General features: G+C 39.4%; 1 protein-coding gene across 1 annotated transcript in view; it reads left to right on the forward strand.

Annotated features, from left to right (window-relative positions):
• LOC140170436 (solute carrier family 22 member 15-like) overlaps positions 1-11,879 on the forward strand; it is a 50,940-nt gene that overhangs the window by 18,275 nt on the left and 20,786 nt on the right. The window contains 5 exon segments of the mRNA XM_072193809.1: positions 5,996-6,084; positions 6,746-6,881; positions 6,884-6,957; positions 7,577-7,782; positions 9,298-9,427. Of these exon segments, the coding sequence (XP_072049910.1) occupies positions 6,061-6,084; positions 6,746-6,881; positions 6,884-6,957; positions 7,577-7,782; positions 9,298-9,427 (570 nt within the window). The 5' untranslated portion in view covers positions 5,996-6,060.

Below are 11,879 nucleotides of genomic sequence, written 5' to 3' on the forward strand. Positions count from 1 at the left end.
GACGTGTTCATCATTAGGTGTCTATGTGTTTAGTTTAGCGTTGAAAGTGTTCAATTTAGTATTTACCTCTATACGTTTACCTTGTAAGCACATAGAAGAGTTATTAAGGGTTGTGTAAAGCTATATCAGGTTGGTAGGGGTAAAAGTAAGATTATTGCCATTTTGACCAAAACACGTACGCATTTATGATTTGCCAAACAGAAACTAACAGAATAACACCTAAAAGTATCATTTTTGATCATTTTGCATAAATACGACTTTCCACGATTTACAGTATGTTTGTGCCGGGTGTGCCTGTTATCAAATCGATGACAGACACACGTACCAACCTTGTATAATTATACTGAATTGTGATGTAACATTCCGTACAGAGGGTATTCAATACGGCGTGACAGAGCCATTATCATTCAAATAAAAGTCTGGCCTCCATAAGGTAACAATAAAACAGGTAATAGGTATGGCTGGTCGTGAAATCGATCTTGAAACCTGTCTCGCTGTCATCTTAAGCTACAGGGTGTCACTTGCATTTATTATGGAGTGCAGAACTAACCATCCATTTGTTGCCGAAATGAGTAACATGTAATTGTGGACATAGCTAGTTCTTGCTCTGAGCCCTCGTAATATTGAAAACACATGAAAAGGTCACTTAATCCAATATCAAGAATTATTCAGTGTTTCAAGCTCTACATCTGTGCCAAATTTGGTGTATCTCCTATGACAACTGTATGATGTCTACACATAATTGCAAAGTAGGCCTATGCGATAGTGATAAAGCAGCAATGTCTTGTGCTTATGAAGCCTTTGTGCTGTAAGTTACACACATGCAATTTTTACACGTGCAAAACATCTAGTTTTAAGAATATCAATATCACGCCAAAACGAATGAAGTTTTTGCAATGAAAGTAACACAATAAGTAGGTGACATTTATGCCATTGTATTTCACGTACCGTACTCAAATTAAATACAATGTTGATTAATGTTTTCAAACACGGTATAGATCATTCTGGAACACCCTGTATCTTAGAACCGTCCTTCAACACAGGTGATAGTATAATTGTTATATTGTTCCGGTCCATTTACGACATAGCCTTCCTGATTTTAATACACGATGATACAATAAAACATGAGCTCGGTTTGAATGGTTGTGGAATCAAACTAGAGACCTGTTCCTTTGTCACATTAATAGACCTGATAAATCAAGCAGAACGATTTCATCACAAATCCTTTCACAGAATTGACCATGTTTCCAGTGCTGCAGTGTTGGTATTAACTTTGGGCTTCTTATGAATTGATTGTCAATACATTACAGGTATATACATTAAAACTCAAACGGAGAAAGAATCGCGCATACGCACGTTAGAACATTTTAAACATTGTTTTAAAATTGTATATTACAATTTATTTACATTAACATTGTACCCTAAATAACATGGACATTTGGGTGATATATTGATGTAGTTACGGGCCATATTTAGTGCCGATTTGTCCCAATTTGCTTTTGACTTGCCTGGCAACACATGGCTTGTCGTGTGAAGAAGCTTGAAGACAAAGTTGGAGACCCATAAGGAATTATATTTGTTCTCAAACGGAATCATGATAAAAATCGTAAGTAAAAGTAATTAAATAACATAGCGCTATTAGCTCGCCTATGAACCTTGGTATTCGTTAGTTAACCGGATAAATAACTTTGGCAAAACTGACAAATTTGTACCAAAATTGACGTTAACTCGTTACTGTCAAAAATGCACAAAATATGGCTTCTGTGAATCTAAACAAATTGATATTTAAAAATTGGTTAATTGTATTACCATAAATCGAACATGGACATGCAGGATGGTATCTCTAGAAGTCTTTTTGCCTAAAAAATTGGAATTTTGTTGAATTTAAAGTAACAAAATAACATGCGCCAGACAGTGGTCGACGAGAGTGTAAAATCAGGTAGTATTTTGTGTATTGACGAGCTTCGAACATGCCTTCGTTGCATTCCGAAGTCGCAAATATCTATCATAATTCTTATTTCAAGGTCCTGTAAATACCTCAGCAAAAAGATAGGGTCATCGTCCAACACGGACTGCTCGAAAAGAGTTCACCTATAAAAAACTGCGTGGGCTGTTATGCGTCGTTATATGTACAGGCATATTTGAAGAATTTCCTATCAACTAATAATATTAAGATTAAAATAATCAAGGTATGGTTGTCAACAAAAAGTACTCAAGACAAAAACCAAGTGCAAAACTGGGAGATGAAGTTATTTGGAACAATATTTGTATAATTAGCAGAGGTAAGACTTTTTATTACAAGGAATGGGCTAAAAGAGGTATAATATGTATTTCAGACTTGTATGATCAAAACGGTGTCTTTCATTCACTAGACGAAATCAAAAGTAGGTTTCCACAGCCAGCCAGTGTTTGTATACAATATTTAGCTCTAAAACAAGCAATTTTAAAGACATGTAAAAATAAACAGCAGAATGCTATTAACAAGGACATATACTTTTATGATGGAAAAACTTTTGTTGCATTAATGAATTGCACCACACAATTATATAGGAAAGCTATGTTATCAAAGATTTCGACTAAACCAATATGTCAAACCTTTTGGGAAAATAAATTCAAAAATATGAAATTCAATTGGAGCAAAATTTGGAAAAATATTCTGGCAACAAAAGAACCTAGGCTAATGACATTGAATTAGAAAATAACCAGTAACATTTATGCAACAAAAGTCTTTCTTAACAAAATAGGAAAAGAACAAAGTAATGTATGTGAAATTTGTAACGAAGTAGATTATATTGAACACTTTTTTTTTGGTTGCAAAAAAATAAAAAGATATGGAGCGAAGTGGACAAAATAATTTTGCAACACTATAATGTTAAAATTAAAACCACACAAGCAGATGTTATCTTTGGTTACTACCATGCAGGAAAATGTAATACTACAATCAATAAAATAATAAGTGTTAGTAAACTGTCAATTAGTAAATATCGTTACGGGAAATATCCCGATTTGATCAGTCTATTACATTCTGAATTAAGAATCAGAAAGCTTATGTAGTAAATATTGTAGAAATTAGCAAAGTCAGAAATTAGTTATGTAATGAGTTATGTAAATATATAATGTGATGAAATCAACGAAGCAAATAAAATAAAAGATAAAAAAATAATATTAAGATTGCTAAAATATTAATCTAAAGACTTCAATCTTAAATGTGCACCATAAATTTTGCACCTGAGATAGATATTGCTAGGCAAAATTTCACAGCAAACATGGCAGTTTTCTCCCATTTCGGAGATATTTGAGACAATACAGCTCGACCCCTTAAACCGGCTGATATCACATGCATTTAGCAAATGAAAAAAACAATCAATTTTTGTCTCGCCTGATAAGGCAGGAGACTATATAATCACTTTTCCGTGCGGATGTGTGTAGGGGTGTGTGTGTGTATGTGACAAATTTGGTTAAAGTTTTGGTTAAAGTTTGCTTTCCGCCTATTTTCTCAGAGACTATGAGTCGCACGTTCCTCAAACTTGGTGGGTGGGTGCATCTTGACCCGAGACAGAACCAGTTTGTATTGGTTAGTGGGTCAAGGTCACTGAGGTCACCTAGGGGTCATCTGAGGTCAAATTAGTAAAAACTGTCATATGTCCATGACACTTGGTGGGTCCATTCAACATTTAAAGCCAAATTTTTGGAAGGTCATTTCGAGGTCACCAGAGGTCATCTGAGGTCAAATTAGTAAAACTGTCGTATGGGCATGAAACTTGGTGGGTACAGTCAACATTTAAAGCCAAATTTTTGGAAGGTCATTTCGAGGTCACCAGGGGTCATCTGAGGTCAAATTAGTAAAAAGTGTTGGATGGGCATGAAAATTGGTGGGTACAGTCAACATTTAAAGCCACATTTTGGAAGGTCATTTCAAGGTCACCAGGGGTCATCTGAGGTCAAATTAGTAAAAACTGTTGGATGGGCATGAAACTTGGTGGGTACAGTCAACATTTAAAGCCAAATTTTTGGAAGGTCATTTCGAGGTCACCAGGGGTCATCTGAGGTCAAATTAGTAAAAACTGTTGGATGGGCATGAAACTTGGTGGGTACAGTCAACATTTTAAGCCAAATTTTTGGAAGGTCATTTCGAGGTCACCAGGGGTCATTTGAGGTCAAATTAGTAAAAACAGTCGTATGGGCATGAAACTTGGTGGGTACAGTCAACATTTTAAGCCTAATTTTTGGAAGGTCATTTCGAGGTCACCAGGGGTCATCTGAGGTCAAATTAGTAAAAACTGTTGCATGGGCATGACACTTGGTGGGTACAGTCACCATCAGCCAGATAATCGTGCCCAGCCGATAACCGCCAAATTCATTTACCTCTACCAAAAGTAATTGAAAAAGCAGGTGGTCGCAAAAGCTGGCGAGACTCGTGGTTCGAGAACCGCCTTGTTTTAATAATTATCATATGGTTAAGCAGTGCTTTTTTCACTGATCTGGACTCCACTCTACTAATATATCGCAAACAGGCCCATAACCAGGATTTAGGGGGGGGGGGCTGGACTGATTTTGAAAAAGTGGACCTTTTTTCTCAAAATTTGGACCTTTTTGGACTGGGACGGATTTTGAAAAAGTGGACTTTTTTTTCCAAAATGTGGACCTTTTTTGACCAAGAAGGCTACGCTCGCAAACGGGACTTTTTGGGTTAAAAACGGTGATTTTTTTGGCCATTTTGGGATGGGGCGCCATCCCAAATTTCCCCTGCCAACTGAATGTTTGACTGATTGCCACAAACTATACAATATAGGATTTCCCGACTAGATCAGACTTACTTTGTGGAGGAACTTCTCTTTAATTTCTTAGTCATTTTTCGGGCTGAAACTAGTATAGAACTATTTCAAGCACGGATTTGTTATTCTCACTGCACGGATTTCTATTCTTACTGCACGAACGTGCCAGGAGGCACGTTAAAATAGCCCCTGGTCCTTTTTTCACATTTACGCAGACAAAGTAGGGCCGACTTGCCTAGAAATGGTCAAATTTTGGCAAGAACTATCTCTGTGTAATCCTATGCAAGTCCCACATCACATCGATATCGGCGATCATGTTTTTTTACTGAAGTTAGGCTAGGCACAACAAAATACCATGATTGGTCAATTCTCAAAAGATGTGCTTGGCTGTAAGCATGTGGTTTTTTGGAATTGTCGCAGAAATATACGGGCTAAACTAAGATTGATAAGCAAGACATTTGAAAAATCAGGATGTGTTGTTCATTGTACATTTCCTCACTACAGACCCATAAATGTTGCACTAGATAGCAAATCAGTACAGAAAATTGAAATGGGAGAAATGCATTGTGGGAAGTATAAGATATCTTTTCTGTGTTCAATCTGACGTTGATTATTTTTAATTGTTTTTTTATTTTTATTTTAACAACTCTTCCTATACTTTTGTACAGGAGCCAACCGTTGTTAATCCGTGATGAATCCACACTTTTACTGTAGCGTAAACGCGAACGCGAGCGAGACTACGTGTTACGCGAGAGCGCGTAAAATTTGTCATGTCTGGAACCTTTGTGCGTATGCAAGCTTACAAGTTGAATTCAGTATTTTTCAGGTAGCGGCTAAACATTGCCGTTTTATTCTGTTGTTTTATGCTGATATCAACTGAGAAATCATCGAAGTTTTTGTAAGGCTGAGTGGCAATGATTAACTGACATTCCTCGTGAAATAATCGTAAATTGTACGATCTTTAGCTTCTTTTCGTTGTTGAAAGGGATTCAATCTAGTTTCACCGTTGTTCATCATCGATTAACAACTCGTGTCCGGCGCGTCTGTGTGGTTTACTTCGCTCGGGCAGCTAAAGCTGCCCTCACGAAGTAAACCACGCAGACGACACGGACGCATCGTTGTTAATCGGTGATGAACAACGGTGAAACATGATTGAATCTCTAATTCTACAACATAATTCTTGTATGATAATGGACTCATATTGTGTTTATTTCATGCAGGCTCAGATCAGAAGAAAAAGAGCTCTATCAAGTTGTAGAGCATCCACTCCACTGTGACTTGAAACATGGAGTTTGATGAAGTATTGAAGGTGAGCGGATTATGTAGGTGAAGTAGACAAGGGGCAGTCTTCAGTGAACAGCTCTTTTCAGAGCCACCAAACCTTTAAAATTAGCAGATAGGCGAGGTATGCTTGTTTTCTGTAGACAAGGGGCAGTCTTCATTGAACAGCTCTTTTCAGAGCCACTAAAACCTTTAAAAATGAGCAGATAGGCGAAATCGGCTTGTTCTCTGTTGACAAGGGACAGTCTTCAGTAAATGGCTCTTTTCAGAGCCATCAGTATTCAAAATTTGTGAATGTCAGCGTTTTTTGCGCAAAAAATGTTGAAAAGCGACACCGCTATTTCAACGCCAAAACTAGCATTAAAACTTGGTCCGTTAGCAGTAATTCAGACAGGGCTTACTTTTCTTGTAAAATCGATTTGTATAATTTCATAGATCTATTCTAGTCATTAATAGGCTAGCATCTTTCATTTAAATTTTGCATTCAGAACATGCCAACCTCACAAAAAAAAAATGGTCCCTATTAAAGGACACCACCTTTTCTCCAGTAGCCATACTTTTAACTGGAACTCATCGCCATTGCACCTTTCGCATAGTGATTTGGTGTAATGCACCAAAGGCTGTCCTGATATTGCCCTTATGAACTCTCACTCTTCTGTTCACTTTGGCATCATATTTTTTGTTTGCAGGTGATTGGTGAATTTGGTAGCACCCAAAAACTCCATTTCACCCTTCTCTTATTGCTGCAGCCCTTCTTTGCGTATCATATGTTGCTCTTAGCATTTGTTGGCAAGGAGCCGTATTCTATTATCTGTAAAGACTCACCGGTGTGCATCCATGTAAAGTTGACGACTGTAAGGAATATGAATATGGACCAGAATTCACTTCTATAGTGACAGAGGTGAGTCTAGTTGCATTATAATATCATGAAGATATACAGCAATAGGGTTCGATTTACTTTGAAAAAAATGCATAGCAATTTTTAGCGAAAACATTATTTAGGTGATGTTCTTATAATATTATTTTTTTATTTAGCATATGTTTACATTGTAAAAATTGCTATACAAGCTGAAATTTGTGTAGCAGGTTGTCCAAAATTGGGAGCATTTTGCTCCGCGACACAAGTTAAATCGAACCCTGTACAGCAAACTTTAAAATTCACAGAAGCAACAAAGATCATGGCTTTGACTTGAATAGTGACAAGTGAGTTTTGTGTGAATTATAATAGCATGAAACTTTTATACAGCATGCCTCAAAATTTCAAATCATGTGATCTCATTCTAATCTTGGGATCTTTTTTGCCTTTTTGTGGCAATTTTTATTCTATAAACTATATACGCAATTGAGTTCAGTCCATGCTTTCGGCACATTATCATGGCACATTTTTTGCTCTTTCTTAAGGAACTCTATATGGTTTAGGAACCGTGAAAGCCGCATGGTCCAGCTTGGTGCTTTAAGAGCCGCCCTTGTTTTTATTTCAACAGTAGCTTCAACATATTAACTGTATTTCTCCTTTACAGTGGGACCTTGTGTGTGGGGAATCCTATAAAGCAGGAATGTCACAATCTATATTCATGGCAGGTGTGTTAGTTGGTGCATCAGTTTTTGGCATATTAGCTGACATGTATGGAAGGCGGACTATGACAGTGATTGGATGTGTATTCATGGCTTTGTTTGGGTTAATGTGTGCATTTACACAAAGTTTTGTGCAATTTTCTGCGGTTAGGTAAGCATTTATGTAACTTATGAAAACATATGACACACTAGTCTTGGTTTCAGCCTGTTGTGTCACTAAACAAACTGCCTGGCAACAAGCTTGAAATAACGATCACTTGGATGAATTTCCATATAAAAAGAGTGATTGCCGAATAAGGTGCAACTCTACTAGTCTTATTACAAGACTGCCCTACCCCAACCCTAAACCCTAACCCTAAACTCCGTAAATGAGGACTGGACTCAAGTCTAGCAAGTTGCACCCTATTCGGTAATTGTACCAAAGGTTTTCAATTGGCTATATAGAACCATTAGGATGTGACTTGTGGAGAAGTAACACTGTAAAACACTATATATTTGTGAATATTCTGAATCATCCAGGCAGATAGATACAATAAGGTAAAATATCAAACTGCTCATTAGGACTTACTGTTTACAGCTGGCTACAGTATCACGTCTCATCCGAGATACATCCTAGGCCTAAATGGGCTGGCGCTGACCCGAGACTAGGTTGGAGTGATGTCAAGGGAGAGTCCAGGTGGTGTATGACGTGCATTCCCTAAATTCAGTAAATTTTCATCGTCAACCGTGTAATTGAATGGGATTATTTTGAAATTTTAAAACGCTTGAAATATCACAAACAAATAGGCCTATGTTGATAAATAATATAAATACAAGCTAAAACCGTTGGGGTTCGATAATGAACCCCACAAAACTAACCGAGTATATGGAAAATGCCATACGGCCGGGCGGTTTCACGAGTTGCGGCTTGATCATGTCATCCGCCGCCTGGGAGAGTCGTTGAGGAACCTGTTTGATGGCTGTGTCACAGGCCCTAGACAGGTTATGACGTAGTCACCCTACTCGGTTGAGTGAAGGCTCCTCACATCAGGTCGAGGAACCTGTTTGATGGCTGTGTCACAGGCCCTAGACAGGTTATGATGTAGTCATCCTCCTCGGTTGAGTGAAGGCTCCTCACATCAGGTCGAGGAACCTGTTTGATGGCTGTGTCACAGGCCCTAGACAGGTTATGACGTAGTCACCCTACTCGGTTGAGTGAAGGCTCCTCACATCAGGTCGAGGAACCTGTTTGATGGCTGTGTCACAGGCTCTAGACAGGTTATGACGTAGTCACCCTCCTCGGTTGAGTGAAGGCTCCTCACATCAGGTCGAGGAACCTGTTTGATGGCCGTGTCACAGGCCCTAGACAGGTTATGACGTAGTCACCCTCCTCGGTTGAGTGAAGGCTCCTCACATCGGACATATGTGGCTTCCTTGAAACCCTCGCTTAAACCACTTGGGGTCAAGGAGGCCATATTTTAACCTTACTTACAAAAGATAGCATGGAAATTGTTTGTTTTGGGGGAGTTATGGAGCATATTTTATTTAATTCGATTTTTCAAAAGACTGGGTATTTATTAGAGGAGGGCATTTATTAGAGTATAGGCCCTAAAGGTATGTGACTATAAAGATTAAAAAACAACAACTGTGAATCATATTTTTTACCATATTGAATTTCTCTCCATAGGTTTTTCAGTGGAATCAGCACTGGTGGAACCATATTGGTATCATTTGTGTTAGCTACAGAAACCTTAGGGCCATCAGTAAGGGCCCCTGCTGCTTCTGCTATGCCTATTCTATTTGGACTTGGAATAGTGGTAAGTGTTTCACCAGATAACCAGATCACCTCCCCTAGAGTAGATTCCATACTGGTATCATTTGTGTTAGCTACAGAAACCTTAGGGCCATCAGTAAGGGCCCCTGCTGCTTCTGCTATGCCCATTCTATTTGGACTTGGAATAGTGGTAAGTGTTTCACTAGATGGCCAGATCACCTCCCCTAGAGTTGATTCCATACTGGTATCATTTGTGTTAGCTACAGAAACCTTAGGGCCATCAGTAAGGGCCCCTGCTGCTTCTGCCATGCCTATTCTATTTGGACTTGGAATAGTGGTAAGTGTTTCACTAGATGGCCAGATCACCTCCCCTAGAGTAGATTCCATATCGGTATCATTTGTGTTAGCTACAGAAACCTTAGGGTCATCAGTAAGGGCCCCTGCTGCTTCTGCTATGCCCATTCTATTTGGACTTGGAATAGTGGTAAGTGTTTCACTAGATGACCAGATCACCTCCCCTAGAGTTGATTCCATATTGGTATCATTTGTGTTAGCTACAGAAACCTTAGGGCCATCAGTAAGGGCCCCTGCTGCTTCTGCCATGCCCATTCTATTTGGACTTGGAATAGTGGTAAGTGTTTCACCAGATGACAAGATTACCTCCCCAGAGTAGATTCCATACTGGTATCATTTGTGTTAGCTACAGAAACCTTAGGGTCATCAGTAAGGGCCCCTGCTGCTTCTGCTAAGCCCATTCTATTTGGACTTGGAATAGTGGTAAGTGTTTCACCAGATGACCAGATCACCTCCCCTAGAGTAGATTCCATATTAGTATCATTTGTGTTAGCTACAGAAACCTTAGGGCCATCAGTAAGGGCCCCTGCTGCTTCTGCCATGCCCATTTTATTTGGACTTGGAATAGTGGTAAGTGTTTCACCAGATGACCAGATCACCTCCCCTAGAGTAGATTCCATACTGGTATCATTTGTGTTAGCTACAGAAACCTTAGGGCCATCAGTAAGGGCCCCTGCTGCTTCTGCCATGCCTATTCTATTTGGACTTGGAATAGTGGTAAGTGTTTCACTAGATGGCCAGATCACCTCCCCTAGAGTAGATTCCATATCGGTATCATTTGTGTTAGCTACAGAAACCTTAGGGTCATCAGTAAGGGCCCCTGCTGCTTCTGCTATGCCCATTCTATTTGGACTTGGAATAGTGGTAAGTGTTTCACTAGATGACCAGATCACCTCCCCTAGAGTTGATTCCATATTGGTATCATTTGTGTTAGCTACAGAAACCTTAGGGCCATCAGTAAGGGCCCCTGCTGCTTCTGCCATGCCCATTCTATTTGGACTTGGAATAGTGGTAAGTGTTTCACCAGATGACAAGATTACCTCCCCTAGAGTAGATTCCATACTGGTATCATTTGTGTTAGCTACAGAAACCTTAGGGTCATCAGTAAGGGCCCCTGCTGCTTCTGCTAAGCCCATTCTATTTGGACTTGGAATAGTGGTAAGTGTTTCACCAGATGACCAGATCACCTCCCCTAGAGTAGATTCCATATTAGTATCATTTGTGTTAGCTACAGAAACCTTAGGGCCATCAGTAAGGGCCCCTGCTGCTTCTGCCATGCCCATTTTATTTGGACTTGGAATAGTGGTAAGTGTTTCACCAGATGACCAGATCACCTCCCCTAGAGTTGATTCATATCGGTATCATTTGTGTTAGCTACAGAAACCTTAGGGCCATCAGTAAGGGCCCCTGCTGCTTCTGCCATGCCCATTCTATTTGGACTTGGAATAGTGGTACATGTAGGTGTTTCACCAGATAACCAGATCAGATTCCATATCATTTGTGTTAGCTACAGAAACCTTAGGGCTGTTCTAGGGCCCCTGCCGCTTCTACTGTGACTATCAATTTGGACCAGGAGTAGTGGTATAAAGTTCCAATTGATCCTATAGTTTCTGGGAGGGGCACTACCATATGCACAGCATTATCAGGGGGTATGAGGATATGTCACATGCAGGGGTCGCATTTAAGGAGTTTGCACGTCCAGGGACTCCTTATTTTTTTATTTTGGCCATTTTGCACTCCTTAAATCACAAGTTGAAAGTGACCAAAGGGTCAGGTAAAAACTGTATGGACTCCTTAGTTTTACGATGCACGGATGCGTAAATCAGTATAAGAATCATCGATCAAAAGTAAAAAAATAAAAAGATCAGTAAATCTTCCAAATCACCATAGGCCAACGACACTAATAATTTCACTGGAAAATTTGACAAGTTTAGAATTTCGGACAGGCCGACTCCTTAAATTCTCATTGGACCCCTTAAATGTTTGTTTTGCAGGTACCAAAGGGTCCAGAAAAATTGAAATATAAAAAATTGATTTGTTGTGCCCGCGCTACCCCTGGTCACACGTCCACACAGGGACAACCCCCTTTTTCAGCCTCCGCTCCGTTGCTTGTTCCCGAGACACCAGTTGTTAGCTTTATG

The sequence above is a fragment of the Amphiura filiformis genome, chromosome 14 (assembly GCF_039555335.1).
Source record: "Amphiura filiformis chromosome 14, Afil_fr2py, whole genome shotgun sequence".
In the NCBI taxonomy this organism is placed as follows: domain Eukaryota; kingdom Metazoa; phylum Echinodermata; class Ophiuroidea; order Amphilepidida; family Amphiuridae; genus Amphiura; species Amphiura filiformis.